This window comes from Agelaius phoeniceus, chromosome 6 (genome assembly GCF_051311805.1).
Source record: "Agelaius phoeniceus isolate bAgePho1 chromosome 6, bAgePho1.hap1, whole genome shotgun sequence".
NCBI classification, from domain to species: domain Eukaryota; kingdom Metazoa; phylum Chordata; class Aves; order Passeriformes; family Icteridae; genus Agelaius; species Agelaius phoeniceus.
Window position 1 is genome coordinate 56,869,453 of NC_135270.1, and position 13,797 is coordinate 56,883,249.

Here is a 13,797-nt window from a genome sequence, read left to right on the forward strand (position 1 = left end):
AGCAAGATAAAGCAGAGAATACTAAAGTCCAGACAAAACACTCCCATGCAATTCCCTTCACGCCATCAAAACCAACATAAAAATCATTAAATGCTAAAATAAAGCCAAGCAAAGGAACATTTCTGTCAGCAACTGCCAACTGAAATGAATGACCTGGGTTGAAAGCGTTTGCTGACGTAGCTGCAAGTTGCCACAAAGGCTTGAGGGCTGTGGCAGCAAACTGGTTTGTGGAACAGCTCAAACCAGGGACCCAGGGGATGAAGCTGCAGCTTTGCCACTCAAGTGCCTTTTGGGAGCAGGACCACCTGCAGCCCTCCCTCCAAACTGGGAGTAAGAGACCCAACATGAGGCCAAGTCACTATTTCAGGCAGCAAAGGGAAAGATCCCAGGAATTGTGGCCTTTGCAGGTCAATGACAGCTCTGACCTTGTAGCTCTGACCCCCTGAGAGGCACCGGTGGGGCTGTGCCAGGAGCTTGGTACCCCAGCATCACCCGGGAAATCCAGCAAAGGAGCAGCCAGAGGCTGTGCCAGGACCTTGGTACCCCAGCATCACCCGGGAAATCCAGCAAAGGAGCAGCCAGAGGCTGTGCCAGGAGCTTGGTACCCCAGCATCACCCAGGAAATCCAGCAAAGGAGCAGCCAGAGGCTGTGCCAGGACCTTGGTACCCCAGCATCACCCGGGAAATCCAGCAAAGGAGCAGCCAGAGGCTGTGCCAGGACCTTGGTACCCCGGCATCACCCGGGAAATCCAGCAAAGGAGCAGCCAGAGGCTGTGCCAGGACCTTGGTACCCCAGCATCACCCGGGAAATCCAGCAAAGGAGCAGCCAGAGGCTGTGCCAGGAGCTTGGTACCCCGGCATCACCCGGGAAATCCAGCAAAGGAGCAGCCAGAGGCTGTGCCAGAGGCATGGATCCCAACATCTGCAGCCACTAAAGTTTAATGCTCAAGGTGTTTCTCAGCTGCTACCCAGAGACAATTTCATCACTGCAGTGACACTGCAATCAACCAGCTGGGCTGACAGAAATGACACATCTACCGGCCATAAAAACTTACAGAATATGTTATTCTGCATTTTGCCCAAAAGGAGAGGACAGATTTGAACAATACAAGTCATATAAATCACAGCCTTAATTGTGCAGGCACTTAAAAAAAAAAAAGGAAAAGAAACAAGAACAACAATTTCAGGCTTTTGTGTTAATTTTAGATGTTACATTTTCCTTCACATTGTAGTAAAATCAACATTAGAAATCTTTGGATGCAGCAAAGAAAATGAGGAAACTTGCCAATTTTTAAAGAATCAACAATTAATATTACAGCAATTAATTCAGAAGAGTAACTACATGATATTGTAGGGTTCTATGAAAGTGATTGCTTAAAAAATATTTTCAGCAACAAAATGAAGTAAAAAATGTTCTGTTTATTTTTTTTTAACCTAAATTACCAGCATTGCAAACTCATGCTGGTATTTGAAAGTTAGTCTGAGGTCTCCTAGTTATACATCCTTATTATCATAAAGATTCCACAATTGGAAATTACTTTTCGTGACACTTAAGCCAAAAAGAAAATAGCTCTGTTGCATCTGCAGAACCAAAAGTAGTAAATTGTAATAAACATTCATCTTTGTCAGTGGCTCGGCAAACCAATCTGTTCAGCACGAAGGTGCCATTTTTACACAGTTGCTTTATTACTACATAATTATTGATGGATCAGCCAAGTGCTCTCTCAAGGAAGACCAATCTTAAAAACGAGCTTGTTAAAAATTTAAGTGTAAACCTTGGGATAGAAGCTAGCAGTTAGGTTTCATCTGATATAAACTTTTAAAGAGGGAAAAAAATAAATTGGAGGGACAATTTTGAAAAATGCTACGTTTGAGACAGGCATGAAATTGAAGCAGACAAGAAACTTTAATGTGATAGAAAGAAAGAATTGGGGACATCTGTACTGAGAATAAGCTGTAAGAAGCAAGAGGAATTATCAATCTAGTGATGTGCCAGCTCTCTGCATTTCAATTGCTTCACAGGCCATACCATAAAACTTGTTTGCAATGAAAGAAGTATGAAGCATCCCTAGATTTTATTGCTCCCAGTGATATTTCCCCCATTTATGTGTGTACACCAGTTGAAGCCTTTCAAGTCCAACAGTGTTCCATATTAGTACCTGTTTAAATTACCTGCCCACAAACATTGTTCAGTGTTCAAAATGCCTCACTATTAAATTTTCTGTTTCAGTCAAAGTACTTCAAGAGTTTCTAACAAGCTTTCAAAGGCAAGGAAGTTTCATGCAAGTTTTCTAAAAGTCAAGATAAAGCAATAAACTTTGAATTTAAAAGGAGGCTTTTTCAGGAGAGAATTTGGTGCACCTTTTTGAATTCCCTCCCCACCTTCTTAAACCAAACTTCTTCACTGCTCCCAGATTTCTAAATGTTGCATTTCAGGAGCTGAACTCCCCAGCATCAACCTTACTCTCTACAAAGACCCTGCATGTAAAGTGACCTTGGGTAAGAGCATACCTGAAGTTGCCAATTCCAAGTCACTGACAGACTGCAAAATTTTTGCAGCACTGGAACCTCAGCACAAGCACAAATGCCACTCTTAGCCCCCAAAATACACGTTCTTTGCTGCTGCAGAGACATGCTGTGAAATGCTCTTCCAGCCCCAGCTGAACTGGGGGAGCTGGTTCATTCCCTCCTGACTCAGCCCTGTTCCCCTTCCTTCCACTGCACCTGCCAAGGTGTCATTCATAACACACATCCATCAAAACAGCCCTGCCATTAAAAACCTGCACAAACCTGTGACATCTCTGACAGAGCTGGGTGAGGGAGGCAACCACACATGCACTGATGCCAGCAGATAGGAGGGGATGAGCCACTAGGGCAAGGAACCTCTTAACCCCAACCAACAGCATTCACAACATCCCAAAAAATCGGCTCTGCCTTAGACTGGGGCCAAATCCAAACAGTGCATTATAAAATAGGGAAAGAACCTGGGACAGGAGCTTTGAGGCAGTCTTGCAGCAGCTACCAAGCCATGAGACACAAAAGAAGTGCTCCCACTAAGAGCAAAAAACTCTGGGTTGAAGTAAAAAGAGAGACTTTGTGGAAAAGCAACTTCTCACTGAAGTATGTTTTACTTAATGGAAGCCACTGCCAGAATATAATTCTGCCACCAGTGACATCATTTCATGTTGCTCAGATGCTGCTGCATTTCAATATGTGACTTTGATGGTAGCGTGGATTTGCATTTTTCACTTTTAGCTGGAAATTATTAAGAACCATTAAGCATAACTCCCCAAATCAGCCATGTGCCCTGATCCCATGCTAGTGTTAAGGATCACAGAGCCCCATCTTGCTTCCTTCCCATCTGTGAGCACACAGTGGCTTCCCCACCATAACTAAATCAAACCTGGCATGTAAGTAGTGAATTTGCAGGAAAATGGTACCCTCTGCCCCCTGCACAGCTGTTTACTTCTGGCTTCTGTGCTTAGACCTGTCTCAAGAGCCCTGTTTCTTGCTCCAAATTTCTTTCCAGGTACTACTTAACAGCATTATTTACTCAGTCTTATTTCATATTCATTCCCTTATTCCTGCTACACAGTTGTAGATATCCAGGCCTTTCATAACAGAAAACGACCTCTACACTCTTATATGTTCATGTGTGTTTCAATAGGAGAGCTGAGCTTTACCTTAAAACTGCTAAATTCAAAAATAAAGTATCTTCTGCTTCCTGTCAGCAAAACTTGGCTGCAGAAACTCCCTAGAGGCAATTGTTTGCAATTTTCCCTTAATTTGCAGCTACCCCTCCCTTGGCAGCCTGCCAGCATCTCCTCCTCTGACCGCTTGGGACATTGGCCCAACACAGTCCACCCAAGCCGAGATAAAAGATCACCATTTTTGCTATTAATAACCAACCCAAAGTTGTTCTTATCTGCCCACTTCTTCAGCTCTGCACCACTGTAATTAATGAACACCCAAAACTCTACCCAGAATTTTTTCAGCCCTGCAGAATGCATTCTGGTGAGTGCCTATGAAATAAAATTGAATTGAAAAGCTGAAGACTGCAGTAGCCTCATGCTGACAGGTCACTCTGATTCCAGGTCAAAGCAGACTCTATATTTGGCTGCTTTGATTATAATTGCTTGCAGGATAAAAAATAAATAGCAATTATCTCATTGTCACACAAGGAAGAAAGACCTAATAAATGAACCAATCCTAAAATAACACTGAAAAACAAATTATTTCAAAATCAATCAGGAGAGGTAAAATTCAGTTTCCAGGATTGTTTTTAATTGCTAACAGTGTCAACATTAATATTCTTCCTATTGGATAATAAATCCCTTTCAGTTATGAAAGCATTTAGCAAACTAAAAATGTCAAACTACAATTATACAAGGCTAAACTCAGGGCTGTTTTCATCCTGAGCCCACAGTGCCACAGCTGAAATCCCTAATTACAAGGGTCATCTACACAAGTCACAGTCCAGCCCATGCATCCTGCCTGCTGTGACAGTCCCACAGATTTAAGATCAACAAACAAAACAGATGAAGTGTTTAAGGGTGTGATGAAGTTAATCCTTAAGAGGATAGAGGAATTAGTTTTTCAAACTAAATTCAAAGCTACTGAACAAAAGCAAAACAGCACAACTGCTGCACAAAACCATTAAAACCTTGCAGAAGCAGCACTCCATTTGAAGGGTTTACTTTGGTGGATTTTCAGTTTCCAGGTACCGCCTTCACCAGCTGAACCTGTACCACGAGAAAATAAAGCACTAAATGGAGGATTATTTTAGTTTTTTTCAGACTAACCCAAGTGGTCAGGATCCACCACAGCACTGCACACAGATTTATTACCCATGGTGTTAAACCCAGAGTAGCTAAGCCTTGCAAATCTCCCCGTGCTGTATTTCCCTCCTCCAAGGCCACGTTTTGTGGCTCCTTGACCTGGGTTAATAAGTCTTTATTCTCAATAACAACTGGGACCATGGAGACTCCCTGAATTGAACCCAGGCCTCCACTCCTGACATTTCAGATACTGTGATGAATTGCTTGGGTAACATCCCCCTCAGCAGTCAGCTTTCCCTGCAAACTCACTGTCCTTTCTGTAGCCTCCACACATTTCACTTTCCACAGCTCTCTAAAGAAAAATTTTGGTTATCACTTGAGTTTTTTGATGACTTTTCTTCCTTTTAGGCAGAAGGGCAGGGCAGGAATGTTTGTTTCTTCTGCAAAGGGGCCACCCACCAAAATAATTGTATTAATGGGCTCCAGCTCTGGCAGGTGCAGAAAAGGATCAAATAATTCTTATAGCAGCAGGGAGTTCTTTTAGCCAGGTTTTCTGAGTGCCTGTAGGTGTCTGAGTCATCACCACCAAACATCACCTCCCCAGTCTTGTTTCAGTCTGCAGTCTATGGGGCTGAGGGTGGTAAAACACTGGAACAGGCTGCCCTGGAAAGGGTGGTGGATGTCCCATGCTTGGAAACATCCAAGGTCAGGTTGGATGAGCAACCTGATCCTGTTCAAGATGTCCCTGCTCATTGCAGGGGGCTTGGACTAGATGACCTTTGAAGGTCCTCTCCAACCCAAACCATTCTGTAACTCTATGATTCTATTTCAGCCAAGGTTTAAGAACAGGGTAGTGATTCTTTAGATGGTTACACTTCCACACTTGAAAACTGACCCCCAGAAAGACAGGAGAAATGATAAATGCTCCTGAAAGTATCTCCCATGCAGAGAACCAGCATCTTTTTCAGATGCTTGGGAGTGCAGTGATGAGAGAACCTTGAAAAGAAGCCCCAACAGAAGGAAAAGCTTAGACTGGCACCTACAAATGCTGAGGAATGTAAGTGAACCACAGAACACAATCCTCCCTTAGTATTTGGGGGACAATTGTTTATGCAGTTCTGGTTTTTAGGTACAGAATAAAGTCCATTTATAAGCCCCAGCTGAGCTTCTCCTCCTGCTTGCCCAGCTCTGTGCTCCTTAATCCTAAGCCTAGAGCAGGTACAGCAAAGCTGGACTTCCCATCAACACAATGGAAAACAATGGATAAAAAACCTGCTGGGGCTGGCTGCTTCTCCTTGCTCCACTAAAGCAGGATCAGTGCCACAGCACACACATGTCAACTATCTGCCACAGAATGACACCACAGAGCCCCTTTTCCACACATCCAACCTCTCCAAGCCAGAGACACAGCCCTGCTGCCACCTCCTCCTCCAAAGGGCCCGTGGCCAGCAGCCAGAGGAAAAAGCAGCTTTTTGCCCTTTTTTCCCCTCAAGCAAGGGAGGATGAGGCATTGAGAGGCTGCTTAGATTCATCAAAGAGCAATGCAAGGCTTTTATGCTGCTCAAACTGAAAATAAAGCTCATTTTCCACCATGCTTTTATTAGAGAAATTCAAGACAGAAAAGACACTGCAGTCACAACACAGCAGGCAAAAAATAAAAATAAAAAAAAAATCCAAGCCTGGAAAATATTTCAGGATTTTAATATCCTCCATTCCAGATCAGAATTTTATCAAACCAACAAACCAGATAGCAGGAAGGCAAGAAAGAAGAAAAGAGAATGAGGGAAAGAAAGAGAAGGAAAGGGAAGGGGAAGAAGGGAAAGAGGAGAGGAGAGGAGAGGAGAGGAGAGGAGAGGAGAGGAGAGGAGAGGAGAGGAGAGGAGAGGAGAGGAGAGGAGAGGAGAGGAGAGGAGAGGAGAGGAGAGGAGAGGAGAGGAGAGGAGAGGAGAGGAGAGGAGAGGAGAGGAGAGGAGAGGAGAGGAGAGGAGAGGAGAGGAGAGGAGAGGAGAGGAGAGGAGAGGAGAGGAGAGGAGAGGAGAGGAGAGGAGAGGAGAGGAGAGGAGAGGAGAGGAGAGGAGAGGAGAGGAGAGGAGAGGAGAGGAGAGGAGAGGAGAGGAGAGGAGAGGAGAGGAGAGGAGAGGAGAGGAGAGGAGAGGAGAGGAGAGGAGAGGAGAGGAGAGGAGAGGAGAGGAGAGGAGAGGAGAGGAGAGGAGAGGAGAGGAGAGGAGAGGAGAGGAGAGGAGAGGAGAGGAGAGGAGAGGAGAGGAGAGGAGAGGAGAGGAGAGGAGAGGAGAGGAGAGGAGAGGAGAGGAGAGGAGAGGAGAGGAGAGGAGAGGAGAGAGAAACCTCTGCTCTAAAACAGTTGGGGTAGGAGGGGGATAACAGGACAGCCAGGCTGGTGAGCCAGGTGCCAAGGGCCTTTATTCACAGGGAACACAGACAAATAAGGTTTAACAGATGGGTCTTCTTCACTTGGCTCAGGAACCTGAACCCAAATTTCCAGTATCTTTTCCTGACCCCAGTACCCATTACTCCAGGGCACTTCTTTTCGACCAAAACTTCTGACAAAAATGATGCAAATTTTCCTATAGGGAGTGTCTGTATTGACAACCAATCCTTTGGAAAATTCATAAAACAGCCACAAATGCTATAAAAATGAATTCACATGATCCAGCTTATGCTTTCACTCAAATTTATCCCCTTGATGGCTCTAACAAACTGCAGGTCTCTCTCCAAAACCCCTCTCTAAATTTGTTTAAAAATCCTTCAGCCAAACTCTATGATTAGTTTTCATCCCTTAACCTTTCTAGTTACTCAAGGCATGAATATGGAATGAATTTATGGCATTCCTATCCCTTAATGAAATGCAAAGATCCTGCATGAAAAAGCACGCACATAGATTCTGCAGTGAGACACGCACACGCAGTACTTTTGAGTACAGTGTGAGTGACATACATAGCCAAGTAAGAAAATCCTGTCATCTGTAATTCACACCCAAGACTCCAGGTATCAAAAAACTGCACTCAAAGCAGCTGGTGGTCTTGCATTACCGTGCTGGCTGCAGCAAGCTCTTCACATCTCATTAACGGCGTAATGAAGGCTCAATCAGGGATACAGCCTATCAACCCTGCCAAGCACAGGCACACAGAGGCCAGAGGAGAAAGATCAGCTCGTACCACGGTTTTTATTGTTTAGATCTTGGAATTGGGAAAGAGCTAGTCCTGCCACAGAAAATATTTTCCAGTGAGCAAACGGAACATGGAGACAAAGATCAAACCCTCAAAGTGCTCGGAAGGTTGTGCACAAGGAAAGTGGCACCAAGCAGGTCATGCACAGGGCTCATTTCCACAGGTGGGGCATAAAACCACTGAAGCAATGGGGGTGCTGAAGCCAGAGGCCAGAAGAGCAATCAGGATGGGGACACGCACGCTTGCACTGATGACCAAGTGTCCCTTCAGTATGTAACACAATTAGCACAGCAGCTTTATTTCTCATGTATGCAGCCATTATTTGTAGTAGGGCTTCCTAATGTTCTCTCTACTGATTAGATCATAGAATCAAAGGATAACAGGTTGGAAGAGATATTAAGGATCATCTGGGCCAACTTTTCATAGTCTACACAAGATGGCCCAGCATTCTGTCCAGGCAAATCTTATGCGTGTTCTATTTTGGAGTATCCAGCATTTCCCTGGGGAGATTAATCCAAAGGATGATCTCACCATGAAAAAAAGTTCTCTTCTGTCCAATCAAAATCTCACCCATTACCCCTTGTCTTTTCCATTTGACTTCTTGGACAAAATGAATCTCCATGGTCCCTGTAGCCACCCTTTAAATACTGGAACATGGTGATAAGCCTCCCCTAACACATTTATTCTCAAGATTGAACAACTGAAACAACTGAACAACCTTTTGTATGTAACATATACATCTATACATTTCCAAACAGATGTGTTCAGACAAAATCCAAGGAAGAAAGGATGCTGGAAGAAGAAATCAGCACAAAGAGGGATCCAACACCCAACCACTGATGGAGCAACAACAGCAGCAGCAGTGAGCCTGCTGCTCACCACCCTGCAATCCATGCTGGGATCCCAGGTGGGGTCAACAACTCTCCTTGGCACCTGCCTGCAGACCCTCAAGCATCCTTCCATGGCAGCTCAGACCCTGCCAGAAATGTCCCATTTCTGCAATCTCCCCTGCCCACGGTGCTGCTGGCACTGGTCATCTGCTGCTGTCAAAGAAAGGAGGAGGACAGAGCACACATGTGTTCTTCTTGCTGGGTAAGGGAGCTGAATCTGCTCACAGAAGGACTGGTGAAACACCAAGGCCAGGATGAGGTATGAGGTGGGAGCTGGAAGCTGCAGGGGATGAAATGCAGAAGACAAGAGTAAGACCCAGGAGGAGAAGCCCATCCCCACCTCATATCAGATCACCTTTAGCCATTTTTCACATCCTCCTTGAGTAAGCAGCTGAACAGAGGGACAAGGACCACGATCAATGAGCACTGCCTGCACGGGGCCTTTAACACCCCCAGAAATCAATGGAAAATCTTTCAACCTCAGCCCTGCCAGATCAGGCTTGCAGCAGTAACGGAGGCGTAAACATGAGCAGCAATAAATGAGCAAACTGCTAATTGTGAAGCTTTCCCATGTCTTGTCTGTGAAGCAGGAGTGAGTGCAGGGTGCCTGAGCAGGCACATGATGGTACTTGCACAGGGATTGCTCACTGCTCCAGCTGCTTGCTTTCATGGGGACGTGCAGGAGCACGTTACCACCCACTGCACACACTTTACTTGAAATTACTGCCCTGAATGACTGCATGTGAATTTTGACTCAAAACAAAACATAAATCAGGTCTCAAACCTTACCTAGATTATGAAGGGGAAGTTATAGAAAGTCATTTGGTAATTTACACCCTGTATTTTACCTTTATCTCTGCTATTATCAGACCTTCCCCACATTTTTATTTGTGTGGCAAGAGATGAACTGGCAGTGTACAGCCTAATGTGGGAAGGACAAGGTTACAGCCAGCAAACAGCAAAATGACAGAAACACCAGGAAAGATGATAAAAAATTTGAAATGGTATAAAAGAAACATAAAATAAATTGCAGAGAGAAATTTCATACTAAAGGATGTTATTTCTTGAGAACAAACTCCATGATATTGACTGTGATAATCTACTAAAAGAAATGGTCTACTTTTTTTGGAGGAACTGAGAATCAGAAAGAGCATGTAGAGTGTGGAGAGGATGCTGAGATGCTGCATGGCCAGGAAAATGGACAGAGTGATGCACCTCGTCTCAATCTCTGAAACTGAGATCTCACCATAAAGCACTTTTATCATGAAGAATAAGAGAGAAATAGTTTGCAAAGACTCAAACAGTTTTCAGCTTAAAGTCTCTGCAAATTAATACACTTTGTAGGAAAAAACAGTCAAATGCAGTGTTTATTCTAAGCACTTTAGTGCCTCAGACTCATTAACCCGGTACCTTACATGCTGTCTTTGTCATGCAAATTTGTTAAAATACTGTGCTTTTCATAAAACATTCATACAGACAAGCTCACACTGCACAAATACCAATTGTAAGTGGAGCAAAAATACACTTACTTTTTCCTAATATTTCAGCTCTGCACCTAAGTCTTATCCACATAAGCAGTTTGTGAGAAACCTGCTGCTGCTGCCACTGTAGCACAAAGGTGGAAGATTTCCCAAAGCAGCTGATATAGGCAATTATAAACTGAATTACCACATGCCAAAGCCAAATGAAAAGACTTTGTAGAAGGTACCTGCAGCAGAGGTTTTTTGAGGAAGAGATCATTACAGAGAGGAGGAGGAGAGATACCCTGCACTTAAGGAGGCCAAACATTGCACATACTGCACCTGTCTGCTGAGCTCCTATTTAGGAGCCACCTGCCCTGTAGAGTTTGCTGGGCATCCACACCATGCAGCACCAGGCATGCTGCTTCCAGCTGCTGAACTGGCTGGACAGGATTCACCCATCCAACAACACAGGGAGCCCAGCAGGAGATACAAAATCATCTCCATAAGGGCTCCAGCCAGCCTGACCCACACAGTGAGAGATGACTCAGGGCTGCAGAGGGTTAAGGGAAGGAAAAGTTCCTGATTTACAACTTACACAGCTGTGGAGAAGGACCAAAACATCACCTTCAGGGTTCAGTGCTATGACAGCACTCTCCCTCCTCCAGTGGACTTGGATCTTGGAACATGAGCTACCACAGCAAAGCCATGGCCAGCTGCAATTCACAATATAAACTGCACTAAACCAAATTCAAATACACAGGATAAATGCAGGAAATTTTGTGAGCTTTTCCTCCTCCCTCCACACTTACAACTACTTTTGTTTCAAGACAATCTATAACTGTGTGTGCTATCTCAATTCATACTCTGAGCAACTGCTCTCATCCTGTACTTGGTTTTCAAAACTGTCATTTCTTTTTCAGGCCTGCAAAAGGGCCCACAAACCTGGAAAATGTCTAAGTTTTACAACTGTACCAGTTGGTTTGACAGAAGAAAATACTACCTTCCCAGACTTCCCAGAGCTATGAGGCAGAACTCAACAACACTGCCTGAGGTGCCACAATCATCCACGCTGGTTTTCATCAGGTTCAGAGCTATGACACAAAAGTAACCAACATGAGGCATCTTAACAAGAGGTTTTCTTTGTTCTGCATAATAACAAGCCAACTGCAAGCCAGGTATACCTCCCAACCTGTCTGCTAGACCTGGTTCCCACTCACCCAAAACACAAGGTTCCATTACTGCTCCTGAGCACAGATGACTTCCCAAAGGAAACCAGGTCCTCAGGGGGATGATGCACAAATCACTGGGATGCACCCACACCACACAGGCACCACATGGCAAGGGCCTGGAGACTGGGAACTGTACTCAGATTGACTACCCTGCAGTACAGGCATAACCAAAGTGAATTGCACTTAACAGAGAACTTCTAAATTGTTAAAATGAATTAGCAGAGTCACAAAACCAAACCAAAACACAACAACAAAGAAATCCACCCAGAACTCCCTCAAACACCCTCCTTACCACCCAAAGAAAAACTCCAAATCCAACACAGATTGGGGCAGGATCTATAATAAAAATAAAAACAAAACAGTAATTTTGCATATGTGCTTCATAACATGTTAAGAAAATAAGTACTTGTCCAAACACCTGCAATGATTTCTCAGATGCAGGAGAAGAGAGTGAACATACTGAAACCTGCTGGGTTTCGAAATTCAGTTCATTTGGCACATCCTCCACTTTTGCAAGAAAACAAACAGCAAAGGCAGGCAAGCCATGGCATGAGCAGCCCTGCACTCTCCTGCCCACCTGCCTGCAGCCCAACTCAGAGGAACCTCCCTGGCTGCACCAGCTTAGCTTCATCTTTACACTCAGTCCTCAGCCTGCCCATTAAAATGGTCAATAGCAATGCCAGCTGAGAAATGTCCATCACTGGGAACTCCTTTTTACAGGTCACTGGCCAACCAGACAACAACAGCTTCTAGCCATGAGTGACCTCTCTGCGACACGAACCGCTGATTTCCAGGAGAGAGACAAGCCATGAACCATCCATTTTCTTAATCGTAATTATAACAAAACCAAAGCCACTCAGCTGTTTCTATATGAATTTGTTTGTACAAAATAAAAACGTGCAATCATCCTGCTATGCTCCTGGAGACTGAACACTAAAGTAATAAGAATCTGAATGTGTTTAGTTCATCTACTGTTGAACAGAAATCAGCATCACGACAGTTTGGGTAACAAAATGTTCTGCTGCACAGACCTCCAAGTAAGCTGACAAAACAGATTCAGATGGGTGTGTCTTATGATGGAAAAATTAACTGTGATAAAGAATAAAATGCCCCTTAGATATGTTGTTTTCAGTCATTAAGATGCAAAAGGAATTAAAAAAAAAAAAAGCCATCTCCCTAAAGTTCAAGCACATGTACAAAAAAGCAAACAAACAAACCTGCCTGGATGACTGACTGTTTGCAATACTGGCTCTGGCAAAACTGGCTTCTGTAGTTGATCAGTCCTGCTCCCACTGTGCTATACAGAGTTGTATGAGGCAAATAGATCTGTGGGTTTTAAGAAAAATGGAGCAAAACCAGCACAATACACATTGAAGTTCATATCAAAGAAAAAAGCATAACACCAGTTATTTTCTCTTGCAAACATTTTAAATGTTTGCCATTTGCGGAGATTCTCAATCAGAGACAGACTGCATCATGTTTGACTCCAGTAAAATGTCTCCTGAGAAAGTCTGCCTTGATCTAAGATTCTCATACTTGGGTTTTAATTTCCAGTCATATTTACAGGAATCTGCTTCCTCCAATTTCCTAATTGAGAGCGCATGGCTTGAAATATGCCCATCAGCTATCATATGACTGCAAATCAACTATCAGCTTAACCAAGGGATACACATTCTCAGGCTTCAGAAAATAATTAGTCACCCCAGATTTTCCTGCAGCTTCCAGAAGAGCAGATGTCAACAATCACATCAACAACCAAGACCACTGGTCCCATCCAGCCTCGCAGCTCCTGTACCCGGACATCTCAGTGATTCACGGAATTGCTACCACAGAAACCAACAGGATACATGGAAATGACACAACAAACCCACAGCTGGCTGCCTGAGTCCAGTTTCTGCTCTGAGCTGAACTCCTACTCACCAGGCTCTTGGTCCTTTGTGGATATGCACTCTTTGATGGACTCTGTTATGCCAAGACTAGCAGCGGTGGGCAGTGGGCCAAGCAAGGATTCCAGTGCAGGGGGTCTCACAAGACTTTCACTTCCATTTCTGCATTCCCCATCTTCATTTCTTTTACCTCTATCCTTCTCATTAAGTTCATCATAAAAGCTCTTGTTTAAGTGATTAGCAGCTGCCTCTAGCTCCTCATCTTCTGCCTCCTCCTCTCCAAAAATGCTAGAGGCATTATCTTCTATAGAATCTGTAAGGGGAAGAAACCCAACAGATCATTGCATACCATCTGTTACAGAA

The 13,797-nt window shown here is 44.2% G+C and overlaps 1 protein-coding gene across 1 annotated transcript in view; it reads right to left on the minus strand.

Annotated features, from left to right (window-relative positions):
- Nucleotides 1–13,797, minus strand: part of BRF1 (BRF1 general transcription factor IIIB subunit) — a 174,075-nt gene that overhangs the window by 59,582 nt on the left and 100,696 nt on the right. The window contains exon 11 of the mRNA XM_054634806.2: nucleotides 13,469–13,747. Within this exon, the coding sequence (XP_054490781.2) occupies nucleotides 13,469–13,747 (279 nt within the window). The remainder of the gene's footprint in view (nucleotides 1–13,468; nucleotides 13,748–13,797) is intronic.